We start from the raw sequence: 23345 nt of genomic DNA, 5'->3' as shown, positions 1-23345 counted from the left end.
TGGTAATAAACTGAAATATTTATAACAATGGCTAGTGATATATGACATTTGAACCATAACTAGACCAATATAATACAATTACAATTAAATCTAAACTGATTTCTAATAGTAAATGCATATTTCTCTCGTCATACAAAAAAAAAAAAAACTAATTTATTGAGATGAACTAGTTACAATTATCTTCCAGCAGCTAGTGGTAACTCCATATGATCTTTTATACTATCATATCCAGTTGTTGTTACACTAAAATTAGGATCATATCCCAAGGAAATTGATGGCTCCATAATTAAAGCCTGTGATTCCATGGAAGTCGATGATTTATTAGCCCAGGGATGTTTTACTGCTCTCCTCAACCCACTTAGTTCCATTGCTACTTCCTTCATCGTCGGCCTATCCTCCCCCTTGAAATTCAAACACCTTTTTGCAAGTAAGGCAACCTCTTGCAACTCCTCAGTAGTACTTCCTTCGCATAAAATGTTGCCATCAAGAATCTTGAACAACTGATTTCCTTTCAACAATGAAAGAAAATGTTGAGATAGATTTCTCTCTAATTCTGGGCCGTCAAAAGATATTGCCCTCTTACTCGTTAGCAATTCCACGAGGACAACTCCAAAGCTGTAAACATCGCTCTTTTCTGTCAAATGGTGAGTTTGCATGTATTCTGGATCAAGATAGCCAAATGTTCCTTGCACCATTGTTGTCAGTTGAGTTTGATCTTGAGGGACTAATCTTGACGCACCGAAATCGGATACTTTGGAAATATAATCATTATCGAGGAGAATATTTACAGATTTAACATCTCTATGGATGATGGGAGGAGAGGCTGCAGAGTGCAAATAAGAGAGTACCTCAGCTGTTTCGGTAGCTATTCTTAAACGAGTCGACCAAGATAGAGTCGATGTTTTGTCTTTGTTGTGGATATGCTCTGACAACGTTCCATTACTTATGAACTCATAAACCAACAGTGGAACTTCTGTCTCTAAACAACAGCCAAAGAGTTTGACTATGTTTTTGTGATTGATTTGAGAGAGCACAATTACCTCATTGATGAATTGCTCGACTTGGTTTGGGTCCATTATTTTGGACTTTTTAACAGCTACTACTCGACCATCAAAAAGGTGCCCTTTGTAAACAATGCCAAAACCTCCTTGACCAATGATTTTTGTTTGGTCATAGTTGTTGGTGGCTTTTTCAAGCTCCTTAGCAGTGAAAATTCTTGTTGTGCCAGAAGATGCACTGCCTTGGGCAATCCTTTGTTGCAGAATCAATCCTCCATTCTCCCTAAAGAATTTCTCCTTCATTTGTACTGATTTCCTCCGCCGATGTCCCAAGTACAGAGAAAAACCAGCGATCAGCAGCACTATCATGCCTAAAGCGACACCTGCATTCAATCAAAATTGACTAACTATGTTACCAAACATGGAATATCAAATCAGGTGAAGAGTTTCTGAATAGGAAAATATGTTTACCCAGAACTATGAAGTCCACTACTCTGTTAGACGAATGGCATGGTTTTCCATTATTATCTTTGCATTCATATTTAATAGGTAATTGGCAGCTGCCACCGCCTTTCCCATCATCAAAGTAACCTGCCTTGCAAGTGCAATTGTAACCGCCTAGTGTATTGAAGCAAGTGGCATTTTTGGAGGAGCAGTCGTTCTGTCCATCATATGCACATTCATCAATATCTGCACCCGCAATAACAAGAGATTAGGTGGTGTTTGACAATTAACTATTAACTAATAATTGATGGAGTTAGTTAATAGCTGATAACTATTAATAATTGATAGTTGATAACTGATCTGATTGAGTTAGTTGATTTAACTAATATAATTGATAATTTTATCTGGTTGTAAACTTTATATGAAAAGTCAATTACGCATTTAAACTTTTAGAAGTTGCAATTAAACCTCTAACATATTATATTGAAATAATAAAGTTCAAAAACCAGAAAATGCCCTGCTATTGCAATCCAACCATATTCCATGACAATCCGGCATCTCCAGCAACTAAGACTCGAGACTAACAATCGCTAAACAGTCGCTAGTCGCCTTCTGTCGGAGAAGGTGGTTGCCCTCAATCGGAGAAGGTGACTAGTTGGTCACCTTCTCAGGTATAAGGGCGACTGAGCTGTTGCCAGCCGCCGATCTTAATCGCCCTAGATGCCAAATTATCATCGAAGATAGTTGGATAGGTGCTGGAACTCTAATGACCTGTAATAGCAGTTATTTACCCTTTTTGAATGTTATTGTCTCAATATAACATTTTAATGGGTTTAATTGCAACCTCTAAAAGTTGAGCATAATTGACTTTTAAGATAAAGTAGTTTATGAGCTTATTTGACCCTTTTTTTGTAAAAAATAAGTAATGAAATTGTACATATAAAGTGTAGAGACTAGACAGTATATATGTATGTACCTAGGCAACCTGGATGGAGATATGGATTGCCTTCATAACCCTTCTTACAAGAGCATCGGTATCCACCATCAGGACCTTCAAAAGGGACACATGTGGTGTTACCTTGGCACGTGCTGCTAGAGTTACTGCACGTATCGTTGAAGATGACCCAGTCAACTACCATTGGCATTCTGTCGTCTTCTTTCCAATATTGTTGGGTGATAAGCATATTGGAGGAGAAGTTGAACTCATCCTTTTTCACCACTAACGCGTAGCTACAATCCGTATACTGATAATTTTTCGCCGTCATGTTTTGCAACGTCAAATTCACGTTACTCGCCAACATAGGAATGTCTGTCGTCTGACAACACCCGATTCCATTGCAAGCTCCGTTCACCACATCTTGGAAGCGGTTACAGGATGCTATGCACCCTGTTTGGTACGACTTTTCATTCTCCTCTCCGGAGATAGTCGCAATAGTGTTGCAACCCACGGCAACGAACTTATTGGCGGTCTGGTTGACGTAGAAATTTGCTAGTGTGATCTTTGTCCAGGTGGATGGGTCATCTTCATCGCAAGTTTGAGCACCGACTTTCGTGACGGTTAACTGACCTTCAACTGATATTGCTCTTACCGGTATATTACTGCTCCCTAAAAAAGGTTGAGGAGGATCATAGGAGGTGGTATTGCAAGTGATCAAGAAGTCATCATTCAGATAACAACCTTTGGTCAAACCAAAGGGAAATGGGATGCTTACGTTCCCACAACTATCATTGCAGTTGGGTTTGGCTATGGGATAAAGATTACTTTTTGATGTGGCGGTAGGAGCAAAACTTAGTACTGCCGGCAACACAACAACTACTACAAGGAAGCTCATGTTGTTCGACAACACTACAATTAAACGTTTGGTCTGTGTTGGATGTGTAACTTGGTTAATTTACAGCTACTATATATACAATTCCTTGCACTCTAATCTTGAGGGAATACAAACCAAAGACCAAGTCACCTAGACCTAGTCCAAACTCCAAAGAACACGGTAGGAGACTTTTCTTCAAGTTCTACTCATATGCATTCTCAAATTCTAATATATCACCTTTACTTCACCATGTGACAAACATTAAGAATAGATTATTTTTTTTAAAGTGTATAGATCCCTCGTAGGCACCAACATTTGGCTTTGTCTGTTAAGCCATTAAGTCACGTGATTTACATCCTGCCAACTGGGACCTTTGGGGTTGGGGATTCAACCTTGTGGAGAATGATATACTATTTTTATCACGTAGATACCAGAGACAAATGTTTGCAAAATTCGAGGGTGGAGTAGAAAATGGGTCCACATAATATTTTTACTTTTCTTCTCCCTTCAATTTTTATTTAATGTAATCTCATGTACACCCTCGAATAATGGATGCGAATTTCCTTCGTCATTCAAAAAATAAAATATTACATATATTAAATAGTCACATCTTGAATAAATAATTTATTTATACGGAGTAATGAGTATTAACAAGCTACTCCAAAATGCACTACCTGAAATATCTCTCATATGAGTGTGGACTGGGAGTCAATGTATATCGTCTAAGACAATCTTCATCCATGCAATTCTTCCCTATTTCTACTTTTAAAACTGAATCATACTTCTTATATTACTAAATTTATAATTCATCACTATTCATGTTATATTCAAGCAATTTTAACTTATTTTCAAACGTGGTTCACTTTCACATTACTCAAAAAAAAACTTATTTTAATAATAATATTAATAAAACAAAAAAAAAAACAAAAAAAAAAAAAAAGCACAAAGAGGCCATATGCGTAGGATTTGCATGCAATTTATTATTATTACTAGTTTTTTACGCGCATTGCGCGTTTGGAATAATGCCCAATGTTTTTTTTTAAATAAGTATTCTAAAGTATATTACGACAAGATTATATTGGAATTGTTCATCCATAGATAATTGAATGTTGAATTTGCGTATTTAAATAGGTAATTCTAAGTTTTCAAATGCAAGATAATATAGTCAAGATTAATTATAATTGCCAATATTATAATTGTATTGGTATGGTTGTAACCAAATACGAGACATAAGGGAGAGAAAATAAAAATTAGGGCATAAAATATTAAATATATACTAATATTGAAGAGCTAACTGCTGATTGTCAAACAAGGACATTGCGAGCTAGTTTCCCACTTCAATTTGTTGTGTGATTTGAATACCCTTTTTATCAATAAATCACCCGAGTAGTTAATATGATTGGATTAATTATATATTTTTTATTTTTTTATTTTTTAAAACAATTATTATTATTTTTATTATTATTATTATTATTATTATTATTATTATTATTATTATTATTATTATTATTATTATTATTATTAAATATGTGTATACACTTAGGTCATTTTACATGTTAATCTAAACAACTAATTTTTTTAAAATGTCTTTTTACCAATCGTTGATATAATTCGCTGGTCAAACCGCTAATATAATTCGCTAACTCTAACCGTTAACTGCTGATTGTCAAACAAGGACATTGCGATGTAGTTCTCACTTTAATTTGTTGTGTGATTTGAAAACTTTCTTTGTCAACAAATCTCATAGTTAATATGATTGGCTTTATTAATTATATTGTTTTAATTTTTTCATGATATTAATAAAATACTTGGTAAATAAATATATAGCATTATTTTGTATTAAAACTTTGATATTTAATTAAAAAAATAGTGCACAAAAAAGATAATAGACAATGTAGTGAATATAATCAATTGATGAATTTGAATGTAAAGTATTTTTACATTTGGAGAAAATAAAGACAATATAACTAATAAAATTATTTCTCTTAATTAATTTATTGATAATGAATATATTTTTTTAATAAAGACATTGTAGGGACAATGTAGCGAATATAATTAATTGATGATTTTGAATGTAAAGAATTTTTATATTGGAGAAAAATAAAGACAATATAACTAATGGAATTATTTCTCTTATTTAATTTATTGATAATGAATAATTTTTTTTTGAATAAATACATTGTAGACACATAATTCTAAATTAAAGAAATACATATGTATTATTTTTTGTAAAATTATTTCTCTTAATTAATTTATTGATAATGAATATATTTTTTTAATAAAGACATTGTAGGGATAATGTAGCGAATATAATTAATTGATGAATTTGAATGTAAAGAATTTTTATATTGGAGAAAAATAAAGATAATATAACTAATGAAATTATTTCTCTTATTTAATTTATTGATAATGAATTTTTTTTTTTTGAATAAATACATTGTAGACACATAATTCTAAATTAAAGAAATGCATATGTATTATTTTTTGTTGTACCTACTAAAATATAGTACTAATTATGCCAACTTTGATTGGGATGAGGTTCAAACCTAAGACATTTCTTTTTGAAATCAATAAGTAAATTAACGGTGAACTAACAGAAATTAACAGAAAAAATAATATTTAACTTTACTAAAATATAGAACTAATTATGCCAATTTTGATTGGGATGGGGTTCGAACCTAAGACCTTATTGAAATCAATGAGTAAATTAACGGTGAACTAACAGAAATTAACGAAAAAAATAATATTTAACGGAAAAGTTAACGGATTATCATTTTCATTAAGGATAAATTAGGAAATCTTAAGGAAAAATTAAAATCTGATCAATCTGAGCCATTCATTTGATTAAAAAATTTGACCGCCATTTTTTCTACCCATTATAGGCCAATCGTTATGCTATGGACCCGTGTCCAGCATGCATGCTAGACACGGGTAACAGTGCCACTAGGCACGGCTATCTCCTCCTTTTTTTTTTTTAAAAAAAAAAAAAAAAAAATTTAGACCGCTTCGTTATAGGAGTATATGTTCATAATTTTATTACTATATGTTAATAACTGTACATTCATAACTCTATAATTGTACATTCATAACTCTATAACTGTACATTCATAATTCCATAACTGTATATTCATAACTCCATAACTGTACATTCATAACTCCATAATTGTACATTCATAATTTTCGAAGCTCTATGTTCACAATTTTAGAGCTCTATGTTCATAATTTTATCACTATATGTTCATAATTGTAAGTTCATAATGTCAGAGCTCTTTGTTCATAATTCGATCAATAATTGTACATTCATAATTCCATAACTGTAGATTCATAATCTCATAACTGTAGATTCATAACTCCATAACTGTAGATTCATAACTCCATAACTGTACATTCATAATCTTCGAAGCTCTATATTCACAATTTTAAAGCTCTGTGGTCATAATTTTATCACTATATGTTCATAATTGTAAGTTCATAATGTTAGAGCTCTGTGTTCATAATTTCATAATTGCATAACTGTACATTCATAACAGCATAACTGTACATTCATAATCCAAAAAAAAAAATAAGGCCGTTAACGACAAAACACGCGCGATTTTTTTTTTTTAACTAAATGACGCGTTTTTTTGAAAAACGGCGTCATTTTGGGCCCGTGTCCACAATGAATTGTGGACACGGGTCCAGGGCATAATTTGTCATTATAGGCCTAACTCTCTTGGGCTCTTATTAGTATAGTAGATTATTATTATTATTATTATTATTATTATTATTATTATTAAGTTTCAATTTTTGTAATCTTTTAAAGTAAATCTAATCATGTAGATGTGGTTTTTTTGTTTTTTTTATGGAGACTTAGAAAAATCGAGTTTAACATTTGCCATCGAAATATGGCATTGGCTGTTACTCAAATATATAGAAATAAGTAAAAGTAGGCATTATAACTTTTGACATATAGTGATGCGTGCAGGATTGGAGTAACCTAAAATTGCAATTGCAAATGTGTGCATAGCCTAACAATGATTACATTACATATTTTGGATGGTACTATTAACATTCATTACTATATGTGCTTGACTTGTTATTAGTCTCCGCAAAGTATACAAGTGGATAGACAAATTGCACAAAAAAAAAAAAAAGAATTAATACATCATATATATGCCTGACTTGTGAATTGAAGTCTCCTCTATATGAAAGTTATAGTAGACTTACATTACTTCTTATATTTTAAAAAAAAAAAAAATATTTTTTTTAGATCTCGAGGGACAAGCCCAATTTATGAGGATTACTGGCTTCACACAAAAATATCACATGAGTTGGGTGAACCTAAACAATCTTCAAACAAAACACTCATCATATTCACAGGAGCATTTTTTATTTCCTCCCACCCTCTACAACGAACTCTTGCAAGACTCGACATAAAGTCGGCAACTTGATTATTTTGCTCTGTATACGCATATTTATTGTACTTACATTACTCTTTATTCCCTTCAAATATGACCTGTTTTAACTTATCAATAAAAATTAATATATGAACCTTTATTTATTTATTTTATAATTTTATTATTATTATTATTATTATTATTATTATTATTATTATTACTATTATTGTTATTATTATTATTATTATTATTATTATTATTATTATTATTATTATTATATATATACTAATAAGAGTCCAAGAGAGTTAGACCTATAATGGGTAGAAAAAATGGCGGTCAAATTTTTTAATCAAATGAATGGCTCAGATTGATAAGATTTTAATTTTTCCTTAAGATTTCCTAATTTATCCTTAATGAATTTGATTATCCGTTAACTTTTCCGTTACATATTATCTTTTCCGTTAATTTCTGTTAGTTCACCATTAACTTACTCATTGATTTCAATAAGAAAAGTCTTAGGTTCGAACCCCTTCCCAATCAAAGTTGGCATAATTAGTACTCTATTTTACTCTTATTATTAAATTAAATAATAATTTAGTAGCTACAACAAAAAATAATGCATATGCATTTCTTTAATTTAGAATTATGCGTCTACAATGTCTTTATTAAAAAAAAATTATTCATTATCAATAAATTAATTAAGAAAAATAATTTTATTATTTATATTGTCTTTATTTTTCTCCAATGTAAAAATTCTTTACATTCAAATTCATCAATTGATCATATTCACTACATTGTCTATTATCTTTTTTTGTGCACTACTTTTTTAATTAAATATCAAAGTTATAATACAAAATAATGCTATATATTTATTTACCAAGTATTTTATTAATACCATGAACAAATTAAAAAAATACAATTAATAAAGTCAATCATATTAACTACTTGGGGGATTTGTTGACATAGAGAGTATTCAAATCATACAACAAATTGAAGTGAGAACGATCTCGCAATGTCCTTGTTTGACAATCAGCAGTTAGCGGATTTGACCAGCGAATTATATCAACAGTTAGTAAAATGATATTTGAAAAATTAATTGTTTAGATTAACATGTAAAATAACCAAATGGTGTGCATATATTTAACAATAATAATAATAATAATAATAATAATAATAATAATAATAATAACAACAATTGTTTAAAAAAAAAAAAAATATATAATTAAGCCAATCATATTAACTACTTGGAAATTTATTGACAAAAAGAGTATTCAAATCACACAACAAATTGAAGTGGAAAACTACCCCGTAATGTCCTTATTTGTCAATTAGTAGTTAGCTCTTCAATATTAGTATATATTTAATATTCTATGCCCTAATTTTTTTTTGCTCTCCCTTATGTCCCGTATTTTGTTTCAACCATACCTATACAATTATTTTATTGACAATATAATCAATCTTGACTATATTATCTTGCATTTGTAAACTTAGAATTACCTATTTAAATACGCAAATTCAACATTCAATTATATATGCATGAACAATTTCAATATAATCTTACCTTGATATACTTTAAAGTACTTATTTAAAAAAAACATTGGGCATTATTCCAATCGCGCGTAAAAAACTAGTGCATTCAATAAAATTAAAACAAATGACGATATATCATGTGAGTGTGGAACGTGGTGAATTTATACACTCGAACAATTATTGTGTTATTTTTGCATGATGATATATGTGAGTGTGGGACAAGGGACACTATATATTATTGCATGGTACATATAACATTATTGCAGCACATATGCTTGACTTAGAAAGTCTCCATAGAGTACGACAATGCATTGGATTAACAGGGACGGAGAAAAAGGGGGCAAGGGGCATATGCCCCTCCCCCACCCACACGGCTACACCCCATATTTAGTCTTTGTATATATATATATATATATATATATATATATATATATATATATATATATATATAGTACAAGTTTTAATATTAGTATAAAGAAACATATAAATATTAATAAGAAGTGAGTTAGATTAGTTTTCTATTCAAATTATTTTATCAAATTAATTATGTTTCAAATATTTTGGTTATGAATATTTTTATAAAATTTTGATGTGTTTTATTTTTCACCCATATTCAAAAATATTTTTACATATATTTCTTGGGTATTTTTTTTTTCAAATGACCTCTTTTGTTTTTCATGTTTCGCCTTCACTCGAAAAAATTTATGAACCCGTCCCTGCTTATTTGTCCCCGCTCAACAGAATTTCTGGCTCCGTCCCTAATTGAATAGACAAATTACAAAGCTCGATTTGTTAAATCTTTTTAGTATAATTTACTTTTCGTGTACTTTGTGGATTATATTTATTGCTATTTTTAAAATATTTTTATTAATTTGAGTACACTATGTGAAGTCTCGAGAATTGAGAACATGTTAGGATGAATTGATGGTAATCCCTACTGTAGGGAAAATATTACTTTTATTATTAAATTTTACTGTCAACCTTTATTTTATCTTGTCAACTTTTATTTTATCTTACAAAATTTTGATGTTGACATTTTTGAGACTTACAAAATTAATAAAGATAACTTTATCATTTTTTATCATATCAGTAAGTGAAAGTGAAGGAGTAAAAATAGGAAAGTATATGACCAATTTCTTTTTATGAGTGAAAGAGCTACCACTCGATTACCCCAGCCTTTTGGAGACTAAAGTTCAATCTTTTACAATGAAGGTATTGACAAAAATAATTAAGGGGTGTATTCAATCATGATTTTTGTAGAGTTTTAAAGACTTTTAAAATATAGGATAATGAAGAAAAAAATAATTTTATTGAATTTAGATAGGTTTATAAAGTTTAAATAAGGAGAAAAAAAAAGAGAGTTTAAATATAGAGAGAAAATATTCAAAGTTGTTAGAAAGAAAATTTTGAAATCTTGGGATTGATGTTGGATTCCAACTATTTATATTTGAGAAGGAAAAGTCTACAAAAGTCTTAAAATTAAAAAGTCTACAAAAGTTCATAACTTTTTGAATACCACATGACTTTTAAAGACTCTTTAAAAGTCTTAATCGAATACCACACGACTTTTAAAGACTCTTTAAAAATCTTGATTGGATATCGCCTGACTTTTAAAGACTCTCTAAAAGTTTGAATTGAATACCTCCAAACTTTTAAAGTTCATAAAAGTCTTTAAAACTCTACGAAAGTCATGATTGAATATACCCCCCTAAGATTTAACATGGCAAACTTTCTATTGGGGGTCAGCCGGGTTGGCCGAGTCCAGCCCCTGCTCGATTCGAGACGTGGCGCTGTGGCTTACCATGGAGAGATGTGGTTAAATGGTTAATGTCCACCTACCTATCACCAATTGGTTTTAAGTAGGATATGACAACCAGGTACCATAGAACTCTGTGGTTAAGCGTGCTTGACTTCCGGCAATCCCGGGATGGGTGACCCCCTGGGAAGTAAGTATAGTGCAACACTGAGATCCAACAATTGGTATCATAGCCGAGGTCACGGGTTCGGATCGATGGCGAGGCGAAAGCCGAGTCCAGTCCCAGGCGCGTAGGCGAAGGACCGAGTCAAGTTGTGGCTTACCATGGAGAGATGTGGTTAAATGGTTAATCGGATCGATGGCGAGGCGCGTAGGCGAAGGACCGAGTCAAGTTGTGGCTTACCATGGAGAGATGTGGTTAAATGGTTAATCGGATCGATGGCGAGGCGAAAGCCGAGTCCAGTCCCAGGTGCATAGGCGACGGACCGAGCCAAGCTGTGGCTTACCATAGTGCAGCACTGAGATCCAACAATTGTTATCAGAGCCGAGGTCACGGGTTCGGATCGATGGCGAGGCGAAAGCCGAGTCCAGTCCCAGGCACGTAGGCGAAGGATCGAGTTAACTTGTGGCTTACCATGGAGAGATGTGGTTAAATGGTTAATCGGATCGATGATGAGGCGAAAGCCGAGTCCAGTCCCAGGTGCGTAGGCGACGGACCGAGTCAAGCTGTGGCTTATCATGGAGAGATGTAATTAAAGGGTTAATGTCCACCTACCTATCACCAATTGGTAGTCCAGTCCCAGGCGCGTAGGCGAAGGACCGAGTCAAGCTTGTGACTTACCATGGAGAGATGGCAACCCCATAAAACTCTGTGGTTAAGCGTGCTTGTATAGTGCAGCACTGATTCACGACATATAATAATCCGAGTGTTCAACGTGGTTAACGTCGTCTTCTGCTTTACTCGTTTAAGTCTCCTTAGCTCCAAGGACAACAACTGTACTTATTGTATGAAGGAGTGACCCTCACTGCACGGCATGCATGTTAATTTACTGACATATAAAATGAGATGAACAGAATATTATAAAACATTATAATTAGTTACCATTATAATTAGTTACAATTGATTGTTGTTGGTGTATAAGAAGATTAAGTTATTGAATAGTAATAATATTGTTCTTATACTTCACCTATGTGACCAACTGAGCTGCAAGGTTGAAACATAATAATATTAATTCACTCAAGAGTGGAGTTAGAAAATTCATGTCATGGGACTCAGAACTATAGCATAAATTTACAATATCAATCAACATCCGGACCGATCATAATATTATTATATATACCATACATAACTATTTTATGTATTATTGACAGTAATTTTTAATGATACTTCATGTAACGATTGGCATTAATATATATCAATTGATACTTTATAACTTTTGACATAGCATAAAATATATACAATAATAACCTTGCTTGTCACTCTTTTATCAAATAAAAGTTGTCAATTATTTTGTTAGCAACAATTTTTTACATAATTAACTGATATGAACTAATTAACTTAATATTCCAAATCCAAGAATTATGGTGGCCTGGGTTTTAAGGATCTACGAAAATTTAACTTGGCAATGTTAGGAAAACAGGGCTGGCGTTTTCTAACAAATCCAAACACATTGGTAGCAAGAATTTATAAGGCATGATATTATCCGAATACCTCTTTTGTAGATGCAACCATTGGAAACTGCCCTAGTTATTGCTGGATGAGTATTATGGCAGCACATGATATTATTGTGTCTGGAGTAAGGCGAATGTTGGGGAATGGAAAAACAACTTTGATATGGGGACATCCCTGGTTGCCTGATGATCCAAGCCCGTTGGTACAGACAGAAATGCCAATACAGTTAAGAGATGCTCCCTGTTGCGGGACTAATTGATCAACAAACAAATAGCTGGGATCCACATATCCTATCAGATCTATTTATCCCAGAAGATGTGAACAGAATTTTAATGATCCCTGTGAGCCCAGATTATGAGGACTCATGGTATTGGTTGGGTGACCCAAGGGGAATATATTCAATAAAGAGTGTTTACAGGAAGTTGGTTGGTGATTATACATATGCCCCAGGAGCTTTTGATAAATGGGCAACTATATGGAAGTTAAAAGGTTCCACCCAAGTGGAAAACATTTTTGTGGCGGGCAATTTGTGATATCCTCCCTACCATGAACAATTTGATTATAAAGAGGGTGGAAGTGGAACCAACATGCATTATGTGTGGTTTGGCTCATGAGAATATTATGCATGCATTAATTCTTTGCAATTATTCTAGACTTGTATGGGATGTTACATGCTTACCTGTTATGAATGTTGTTACGGATTCTTTCTCCTCATGGATTATGGGTGTGTTGACAGTTTTAACAGAGGAGCAATTGTGTTTGGTGTTGGCCGTGTTATATCATCTGTGGAAGGCCCGGAATACGGCGGTCTGGGAACATTCGCTCCTGCATCCAAAAACCGTGTGCCAGCAAGCCGAGGCAGCCCTCCACGCCTATGGACAAAGCCACCCGGCAGCTCACGGACCACGCACCGCAACTGCACCGCCCATGCCGCCGCGTACACGCCCACGGTGCTTCATCGATGCCGGTTTCAAGCCAATCACTGGCGAAGCCACATACGGAGTGGTCTTATTAGCAGTGGACGGGACCTTCATTGCAGCAACGAATGGTATCTTGCCAATTTGTTTCTCACCGCTTATGGCAGAAGCCGCAACCTGTAAGGAAGCTTTATCTTGGTTAAGAGAGAGGAATATTATGATGGTTGATCTACTTACAGATTGCTCAGAGTTACGCAACATTCTTCATCACGCCTCGACGGCAATTTTATCCTACGCGCTAGAGTCATGATAGAACATTGTAGGCTATCTATGGCTTTATTTACGTATTGTTCTATCAGTTTTATTTCTAGACAGCTTAATTTACTTGCGCATACTTTAGTATCATTAGCTTTTACTCAGGATAACTCCATGTACTGGGACGCTATCCCTCCTGACTCTATTGCTTCGTTGATTATATAATACAATCGATCCGGTTGGTTTTCAAAAAAAAAAAAAACTTAATATTCCAAAGTTTGAGGGATCGGATAAGGAGGAAACTCAAAAATCAAGAATTAAACAATCAATATTAACATTAGTTTTTCAATCTGAGGGGTGTGATTGAGTGGAATGGACTCATCCATTCTTAATCAAAGGTCAATGGTTTGATCATTGGCTTTGAGAATTGAGTAGCCTTAAATCTAGGAATACAAAAAACCAAAAAAAAAAAACATTAATTTTTCCAATTTCAAAACTAATCTTTTGAATTAGCAAATGTACATCCTAAAACTGTAAATAAATAATAAAAATACATAATAACAAACTAATTAATTACTTGAGGTATTTCTTTTTATTTGGTGAATTTAGACTTTAATATATGTTTTGAGGTTATTTAATATACACACAGTACAAAGATTTAAAAAGAATTTTGTGGGGGACCAAATACGAATTTTATTATTCTTAATATATTAATATACACATAAATATTGATATTTATTAAATTTTTTCGGGTGGGGTGGCCTACCCACCCACGGCACGTACCTACGCGGCTACGCCCCTGAATGCATGCACTTATAATATAAGTAAAAAAGTAAATAAAATACAATCAAAATTGAAGTTCAAAAGCTAATATAATACAGAATTCAACTAAAGAAGATCCAACATAATATTAAATTTGAAATACATTAATTATTTTAATTTTTAACACAATAATAATAGAAACAAATCATCATATACATTATTCCCAGATTGAGCATATAGCTAATTTGCTGAAATGAAGGGGTTGCAATTATCTTTCAACAGCGGCTGGAAACTCCATATGATGTTTTAAGCTATCATACTCAGTTGTTGTTATACTGAAAGTAGCATCATATCCAAAGGAGATTGGCTGCTCAGTAAGTAGAGCATCTGATTCCATTAAAGTGCCTGAATTATTGATCCATGGATGTTTTGTTGCTCTCCTCAATCCACCTAGCTCAATTGCAACTTCCTTCATCGTTGGCCTATCATCTCCCTTCACATTTAAACACATTTTTGCTAGCAAAGCAACCTCTCGTAGCTCTTCATTCAATGTTTCCATGACATACAATGTTGTCATCAAAAATCTAAATTGGTATGGTCTCATTTATTTACTTGAACGGGGTCACAAAAATCTAAAAACCAGCCCTGATAGCCTCTAGGATTCAAGTGGTGCGTGCCTCCGGGATTCAAACGGCGTAGCTTCCGGGGTTCAAGTGACATGATCTTCAATAGCAAACGTCAAGCTTCGGAGCAATCAACTCTGTAAAATGGCTTTAAGTTGCTTCAAGATCTTCAAAGCCTGCAAAAAAAATGCCTTCAATGCCTTCAATTCTTCAAGATCTTCAAATGCCTTCAAAAGAGCTCTCAAATCTTCAAGCCTTCAAGTTGTGTTTTGGAATGAAAATGAAGGCCCAATTTATAGCTATAGGCTTAACCAAAATCCCTCAACCAACTCCCCTTTTTAATTATTTATTTATTTATTTAAGAAAATGAACCTTGCCTAAAATCAAGTCTAGGTTCATTATTCTATCATCTAATTCAAATTTAAATTAAATTATAATTATTTAATTCAAATATAATAAAATTATATTATATTTAAAATATTATTATAATTCAAATTCAAATATGAAGTTAGCTTGGACCAATTAATTAATTAATTCATAGCCCAAAATCAAATTTAATTTGACTCATTAAATTGATTTAATTATTACGGCCCAATTAATTAAATTGGTCCAATAATCAATCTCGACACCAGCCCAATAATAATTTTGTCTGTCCATTTATCGGGATCAAATTTTCTGTGCCTACAAACATAATGCACATAAACTCATAACATAATACACATAAACCATTAACAGAATACACATAAACTCTTAACAGAATACACATAAAATCTTAACATAAAAAAACGACATCGTTTTGGACTCTGATGCACGATATAACGATTGATTATAGATAGGGAGGTAATGATAAGAACTTTATAACAATAACTTCTTAAATTTATATATATAGAAAGGAAAAGATGAACTGCATTAATAATCAACCAAAGACGAGATATAGGTCGGTGGCATAGAGAACCACAAATCCAGGGTAAATAAAGAATCAGATACCCGTGCTAACACATGAGCAATATGATTCGCTAACCTACTGACAAACCGACACGTTCTCAATGTCCCTAGCAATAGTACGACATTGCTTTATAACCAGTCCTACGCACGAAAGGTCCAAAATACAAGAATTAAAAGCTGAACAAAAATTCAAGCAGTCAGATTCAAGCACAAGATTATTAAAGTGATGAGCTAAGTAAGTGCCTCTTTGACCGCCATAGATTCAGCCATGTATAGATCACGACCACAGTCAAGTCTAGCATTGTAAATAAGAGAGAGCGAACCTCAGCTGTTTTTGTTGCTATTTGTTAACGGGTAGACCAAGGTATTTTCGATGCCTAGTGTTTGTTGTGTAGATGTTTGGACAACGTCCCGTTGCTTTGTAAACCAATAATGGAATTTCTACTTTCAACAACAAATTAATAGTTTGACAATGTTTCTGTGATAATTGATTCTATGGATCACAATTACCGATTTACCTCTGTGATGAATTGCTCAGTGATTGTCGTAGTAAACGGTGGATGGAAAGAAGCAAGGTTGGGAAATGTGGAATTTCCCTATGATGTTGTTACCTTAAGGATAGCGAATAGGAATTGAACAATGTGTGACTAAGCATAAGTGCGTGAGAGTTGTAGAAAGTTAGGTCGTAAGACGTTAAAATTGGAACTTTTTCACCCAAGGTATGACGAAATAATTAAGATTTAAGATTCTACACACGTTCTTCGCACGACATATGTTGTGAGTGTCGAACGTGGTCAATGTTGTCTTATGTTTTTCTCTTTTAAGTCTCTTTAGCACCAAGTACCACAACCTATTGTATGAAAGATCAAGTTGGTATGTCAGTTGACTTAGTAACTATAAGATTTTAATTTTACTTTTTGAAGAAGCTGTTTATTAGTGTACTCAGTTTGAGCTGATCAGTTATAGGTAACCTAATTGAACCTGATATAACTTTACCAAGGATGGATATGGTATTATAGCTAACAAGACAATAGCTGCTACAATCAATCTCTCAATCACCGGTTGCAAGATTGCTCTAAGTTCTCTCCACAAGACTTATTTATACTATTTGTAGAATTGATAATGGCAAATTTGCTAAGATGAAGTGGCTGCAATTATTTATCTTCCGGCAGTACAGTTAATGGCAACTCGATATGATGTTTTAAGCTATCATATTCAGTTGCTGTTGTTGTACTGAAAGTAGCAGCATCATATCCAATGGGCATTGGTTGCTTGGTATGTAGAGTCTGTGATTCCAAGGAAGTCTGTGAATTATTGGTCAATTGATGTTTTGGTGCCTTCTTCAATCCACCTAGTTCAATTGCTACATCCTTCATCGTCGGCCTATCATCCGCCTTCACATTTAAACACCTTTTTGCAAGGAATGCAACCTCTTGTAACTCTTTAGTGTTTCCCTCACAAACAATGTTATCATCAAGAATCTTGAACAATTGATTCTCTTTCAATAGTGAAAGAAAATATTGAGATAGATGTCTCTCCTTCTCTGGACCATAAAAAGATAGAGCGCTTCTACTTGTTAGCAGCTCCACAAGGACAACCCCGAAACTGTAAACATCACTCTTTTCTGTTAAATGGTTGGTTTGTAAGTACTCTGGATCTAGATAACCAAATGTTCCTTTCACCATTGTTGTCAATTGAGTTTGATCATGTGGGACTAGTCTAGACGCACCAAAATCAGATACTTTGGCGGTGTAGTCATCATCAAGGAGAATATTTGCAGATTTAATATCTCTGTGAATGATGGGAGGGGAAGCTGCTGTGTGCAAATACGAGAGAACCTCAGCTGTCTCTGTTGCTATTCTTAAACGAATCTGCCAAGGTATTGCCGATACCTTGTCTTTACTGTGTAGGTGCTCCGACAATGTTCCATTATTTATGAACTCATAAACCAACAATGGAATCTCTGTCTCTAAGCAACAACCAAAGAGTTTGACAATGTTTCTATGATTGATTTGGGAGAGCACAATTACCTCATTGATGAACTGCACAACTTGAGTTGGATCCATCATCTTGGCCTTTTTAATGGCTACTATTTGGCCGTCAAAAAGGTGCCCTCTGTAAACAATGCCAAAACCTCCTTGGCCAATGATTCTAATTTGATCATAGTTGTTAGTGGCTCTTTTAAGCTCACCGTCGGTGAAAATTCTTGTTGTGCCAGATGATGCACCTTGGGCAATCTTTTGTTCCAGAATCAATCCTCCATTTTCCATAAAGAATTTCTCTTTCATCTGTATTGATTTTCTCCTTAGATATGCCAAGTACACACAAAAACCAGTGATCAGCAGTGTTAAAGTCCCTAAAGCAATACCTGCATATATACCACAAAATGAACACTCAAAATGCTGATTTTACTAAAATATCCAACACTCTGTATAGTAATCGTATTACCAATAATGAAAGTAATGGGATAAATCAAAGGATGGTATTGGTTTACCCAAAACAAGTATGACCCGTTGATGACTAGAAGAAATGCACCCTAAAGCACCCTTCCCATCGCCGTGGTAACCTTTCTTGCAAGAGCACTCATAACCACCTTCAATATTTGAGCAAATAGCATTTTGGGAGCAGTTGTTCTTCTCTCCATCCTCACACTCATCAATATCTGCAAAGCCAATTACATGAAAGCTGTGTAAATTAAATGAAAATAAAACATAGGAAGTGTAGATAAATGACAAGCATGGTTTATGAATGTTAATGGAACAAAAATCAATTATTTTGTATGCTCGATTATGGTGGGGATTTGTATAAATCCTCATTATTATAGTTGGTCAAATTGATTATGATTGTGTATGTCAATAATTTTGTTAAAAAATAATTTAATCAGTGGGCATGACCATTTAGAAAATGTCATTAAGATACTCCACTTACGATGATGGATTATAGTTGTCTTGATAGATCTCGAATTGAATTGTATGTCAAATAATAAGTCCAAAATAGATCTCACAAGTATTAATCTTGGTTTTGTTCTTATAAGTTCATTAGTTCAAATTATTGAACATTTAGTTGTGCAACATATTTATGAAAATGTTGTAACTAGGGCTGGGCACTTCGGGTTTCGGTTCGGTTTTTTTCAGTTTCGGTTTCGGTTTCGGTTTTTCGGTTTTAAAAAAATTAAACCATTCGGTTTAAAATAGAGTTCGGTTTCGGTTTCGGTTTCGGTTTCGGTTTCGGTTTGAAAAGTTCGGTTCGGTTCGGTATTCGGTTCGGTTTTGGTGAAAGTCTACTATTTGAACGTTTCTTTTTTTGCCTAACCGATTGTTCAGTTGGTTCACTTGGAGTGTCACTTGAAGTGTTTTGTTGATGACAAGATGAAGAATCATTCATCTATAGTTAATATTTGAAAAATAAAATTATTAAAACACCAAATGTTGGGACTTATAACTTGGAGTTGAGATTTGAAGACTTGAGGAGTTAAAATTATTAATTATTATAATATTTATATATAATACTAGCATTTTGTACGCGTGATGCAGGAAAATTTATGTCTAACATTACAAAATTGATAAATGCAAATAATTACAAATTATAGTTCAAATTATATTTCGCAATTCCTTAAAGTAGTAAATTTTAATCATCGTATTTGAAAATTATAGAGATGAACAATATTTATATTTTTTTTATTAATAATATAAACAATTTTGATATAATTTATATTTTGTTTTTACAATAATTAAATAATATATCTATAATTCTAATCTAGTACCTGGTCACATATACTGGTACGTGTGTGTATCTTTATATATATACACACATATATGATTTACTATTCATAGAAATTTAATTAAAATATAATCAACAATTAAAGTAATTATATAATGATTTTAATAAAATGATAATTAAAGAATAGGAAAAAGATATATATATATATATATATATATATATATATATATATATATATATATATATAGGTGTATGATAATAATGATAGAATTATGAAATTTTTAGAATTAAATAGGAACGGTGTAATAACGGTATAATGCTATTTTAGTCTAACAAGAATGTAGTACGGACAATTTTATTCATTATATTTGAAGTGTGCAACATTTAATGAAAAATGTATACCTTTATTACCATACAAATGTGAATATAAACATAAATGTGGCTATAGCTTAGTGGCTAAAGCTCTTAGTTTATAACCAAATGAGAAGGGGTTCACACCTCACTTTAAACATTTAATAAAATATATATCTATTATTATTAAAAAAAAAAAAAAAAAAACAGAAAACCGATCGGTTTTTCAGTTTGAGGCCGAACCGGTTCGGTTCGGATAAATCGAACCGAAATGCCCAGCCCTAGTTGTAACAATATTAAGAAACTTATTAGAACAAAGGCGTTGAACTAGTTTGTAGTTCAGTGACATAAAAATAACTTTTTTATCAATTAGAACAAAAGCATTATTGAACTAGGGGGCTACTTGATGGGAAATATACCTCGGCCCGTATGCTATATGTCGCAAGACGCACTTCCCGATCCCATTCGGGTTCGACCCGACCCGAATCACATTCCCACCATTTACAAATATTAGCTACTGTTCGACGTATCCCAAACTCAGTCCCGACCCTAGAGCTTAGATCGGACGTCTTGAGCTAATAAGGCTTTCTAGACTAGAAGACAAGCACAATTAATAGCACTCTACCCAATCACATTGAAAATGAGCGTGTTGGGAATCTTGTCACACATGGGCATATCAGTGATGTCTTTGACCTACCCAATACATGCACACCATGTGTCCCACATATCGAGCCTAGCTCCTGGCATGTTCCCATCAACCCTCTATATAAGGTGCATTTAATGCCTTAAGGAAGGACTTTTGGACTTTCACCTAACCCATACCATCTCGAGAACCTCTAAGCTACTGTCACTACTTCCCGAGCTCACATACCATAATCGATACATAGACCTATTCGTATAACCTAGTGTATTTGCAACATCAGGTACCAAGAATAAATGTTAGATTTGTTCCTACAGTACTTATGTTAGGGAATCAAAATGTGCATATATAGAAGATATTACATCCTCTCTAAAATAGATGACATATCATTGTGATTCATGTGTTTTGACTAGGGTTGTGCTAGTACTTGCACCAAGTGAGAGAATGTAACGTGTTTCCATATAATATACTTTATATATTAAAGTCTTAATTATGCAGTGTAATTTAATTAAACTTATTAAGTACTTTGGTTGAACTGAATGACTAGGAGTTGTTGGTTTATCTAACACTATGGTCTTGTTTGGTAAAATAGTTAGCTTATTAGCCAATTTTTGCTTATTTGACCACTATTAATTGTTTGACTTGGTTAAAAAAATTAATATAAATATTTGGTTAATTAGTTTTTTATAACTCCAAAATGCTTAAATTAAAAAAGTTGCTCAAAACAACTTTTTCAATTAACTTTTTGAGTAAAAACAATTATACCAAACAGCTATCAGCTATTACCAAACACATTTCTACAACCACAACTAATGTTATCAACTAGTTATACCCTCTAATTAACCTAAGCTAACAGCTATCAACTAACCGTCATTTACCAAACATGGCCTATTTCTATTAGTCTATATAAGCATATATATTGATCGGGTATAGGAGATACACTTTATAGCATAACAGTTATATGACATACCATCTAAAATTCAAAGAAACCTGTAATCTTTTTCCCTCAATTCTACCGTTTGAGAGGCAACATAACTAGGATTCTAGGAAGATGTAAACTATGACCAGAGATAATTTGATCTGATCTCTCTGCTATGACGTTAGGTTTCTAGTAATTAAATTTTTCTTCCATAAATATGTTCATATCTAACAAATAAAACATAAGAAGTGCAGATGGACAATGACAAACATGGAGAAATATACTATATATACCTTGGCAGCCAGAGAGATATGGATTGCCTTCATAGCCCTCCTTACAAGCGCAGCGATACCCTTCACTACTGGCCGTATCATTGATGGCAACGACACATGTGGTGTTCCCTTGACACGCCGTATTGCACGTCTCATTCGAGATGATCCAGTCCAGAACCACCGGTAGCTTCTCCACATCCCATTCTCTGGTAAGCATAGTGGACGAAAAGATAAACTCTTCTTTTTGCACTACGAACGCGTAGCTGCAGGGGAAAACAACATCGGTTGTGTTGGTATAGTTTTGCAAGCTGCCCACCTCAACGTATGCGTTCCTCTCCACGTTGGTAGTTCCGGTCTCGCAGCACCCAATTCCGGTGTCGCATCTCCCGTTCTTAACCTCCTGTAAGCCGTCACAGAAGGACCTACAAGCTTCGATTTGGTTTTGCAGCTCAAAGTCTATGAGGAGAGCAAGGGCGTCGCAACCGACAGTGATGAATTTATTGGCGGTCTGGTTAAGGTAGAACGTTGGCGGAGTGGGCCATGATTCAAATGAGGAAACTACTCCGCCTGTCTGGTTATAACAGATTTTGTCTATGGGCTTCATCACGCTCAACTGCCCTTCAACTGTTATATCCTTTACCTCGGCCGTAGTATTTGTTAGGTAGGGCTTGGGAGGATTATAGGAGGTGTTGCAAGTGATGGAGAAGTTTGAGTTTAGGGAACAATGGTCTGTCAACCCAAAGGGAAATGGGATGGTTACGTTCCCGCAATGATCACTGCAGTTGGGTTTGGCTATGGAGGAAGAAGAGTTGTTAGTGTTTGATGTGGCGGCGGTAGGAGCAAAACCTACAACTGCCGACAACACAAGTAGTAGTACAAGGAAGAAGCTCATCATGTTGGACTATACAGTTTCGAAATGATAAGAAACGATTGGATTGGGTTGGATATGGAACTTCATTTCCAGCAACCATATATATAATGGCTTGCCATCTTGATTAGCTCATCAAAACCGCAGCCACTATCTGGAAATGTTACTTGTTAAATATTGTCTCGATAAATATCACTATATCAGTCATCTAGATTGTTCATAGCTCTTGATTTGTTCAAACCAAGATGACTGGCACTATAGGTCAAACTTGTAATTTTGTAATTACCAACTAACCACCTGACCAGCTTTGCTGGGGTGCCTCCTAGCTTATGTGACATGTTCTGGTTTATCTAGAGAAAAGAGTGACCCATAGTTTTATTACTCACTTTTTCTTCTATTAGAAAAATTACTACCCGTGATACGTACGAATTTTAATCCATGGAAGTTCCTATATCATTTCCTTCCATGGGAATCAGTGTTACAAAA

General features: G+C 33.6%; 1 protein-coding gene across 2 annotated transcripts; it reads right to left on the bottom strand.

Annotated features, from left to right (window-relative positions):
• LOC109191609 (putative wall-associated receptor kinase-like 16) lies at positions 1-22934 on the bottom strand. 2 transcript variants are annotated; one of them, XM_019342215.1, is made up of 4 exons: positions 22816-22934; positions 2419-3212; positions 1470-1688; positions 1-1381 (listed from the first exon to the last, which is right to left on the bottom strand). In XM_019342215.1, exons 1-4 carry the CDS (start codon positions 22884-22886, stop codon positions 177-179), a joined length of 2289 nt encoding a protein of 762 aa, XP_019197760.1. In that variant the 5' UTR covers positions 22887-22934; the 3' UTR covers positions 1-176. The 2 variants fall into 2 exon arrangements, with proteins under 2 accessions (XP_019197760.1, XP_019197761.1); XM_019342216.1 differs by lacking the exons at positions 1-1381; positions 1470-1688; positions 2419-3212 and adding exons at positions 17128-18457; positions 18584-18751 and having other exon boundaries at positions 22013-22934.
• Positions 22935-23345: the final 411 nt, after the last annotated feature.

This window comes from Ipomoea nil, unplaced genomic scaffold, assembly GCF_001879475.1.
Source record: "Ipomoea nil cultivar Tokyo-kokei standard unplaced genomic scaffold, Asagao_1.1 scaffold1707, whole genome shotgun sequence".
NCBI lineage: Eukaryota > Viridiplantae > Streptophyta > Magnoliopsida > Solanales > Convolvulaceae > Ipomoea > Ipomoea nil.
Note: the sequence above shows the minus strand (reverse complement) of the source record. Positions and strands in the feature narration are given on the sequence as shown.

What these genes read in the sequence shown, in the direction of transcription:
- LOC109191609 (XM_019342215.1), bottom strand. Translation starts at nt 22,886, where the DNA reads ATGATGAGCTTCTTCCTTGTACTACTACTTGTGTTGTCGGCAGTTGTA. An exon ending in TTTGCTCCTACCGCCGCCAC is followed by an intron (nt 3,213 to 22,815) that starts ATCAAACACTAA and finishes TCCTACCGCCAC; the next exon opens with ATCAAAAAGTAATCTTTATC. An exon ending in AGTGGACTTCATAGTTCTGG is followed by an intron (nt 1,382 to 1,469) that starts GTAAACATATTT and finishes GATTGAATGCAG; the next exon opens with GTGTCGCTTTAGGCATGATA.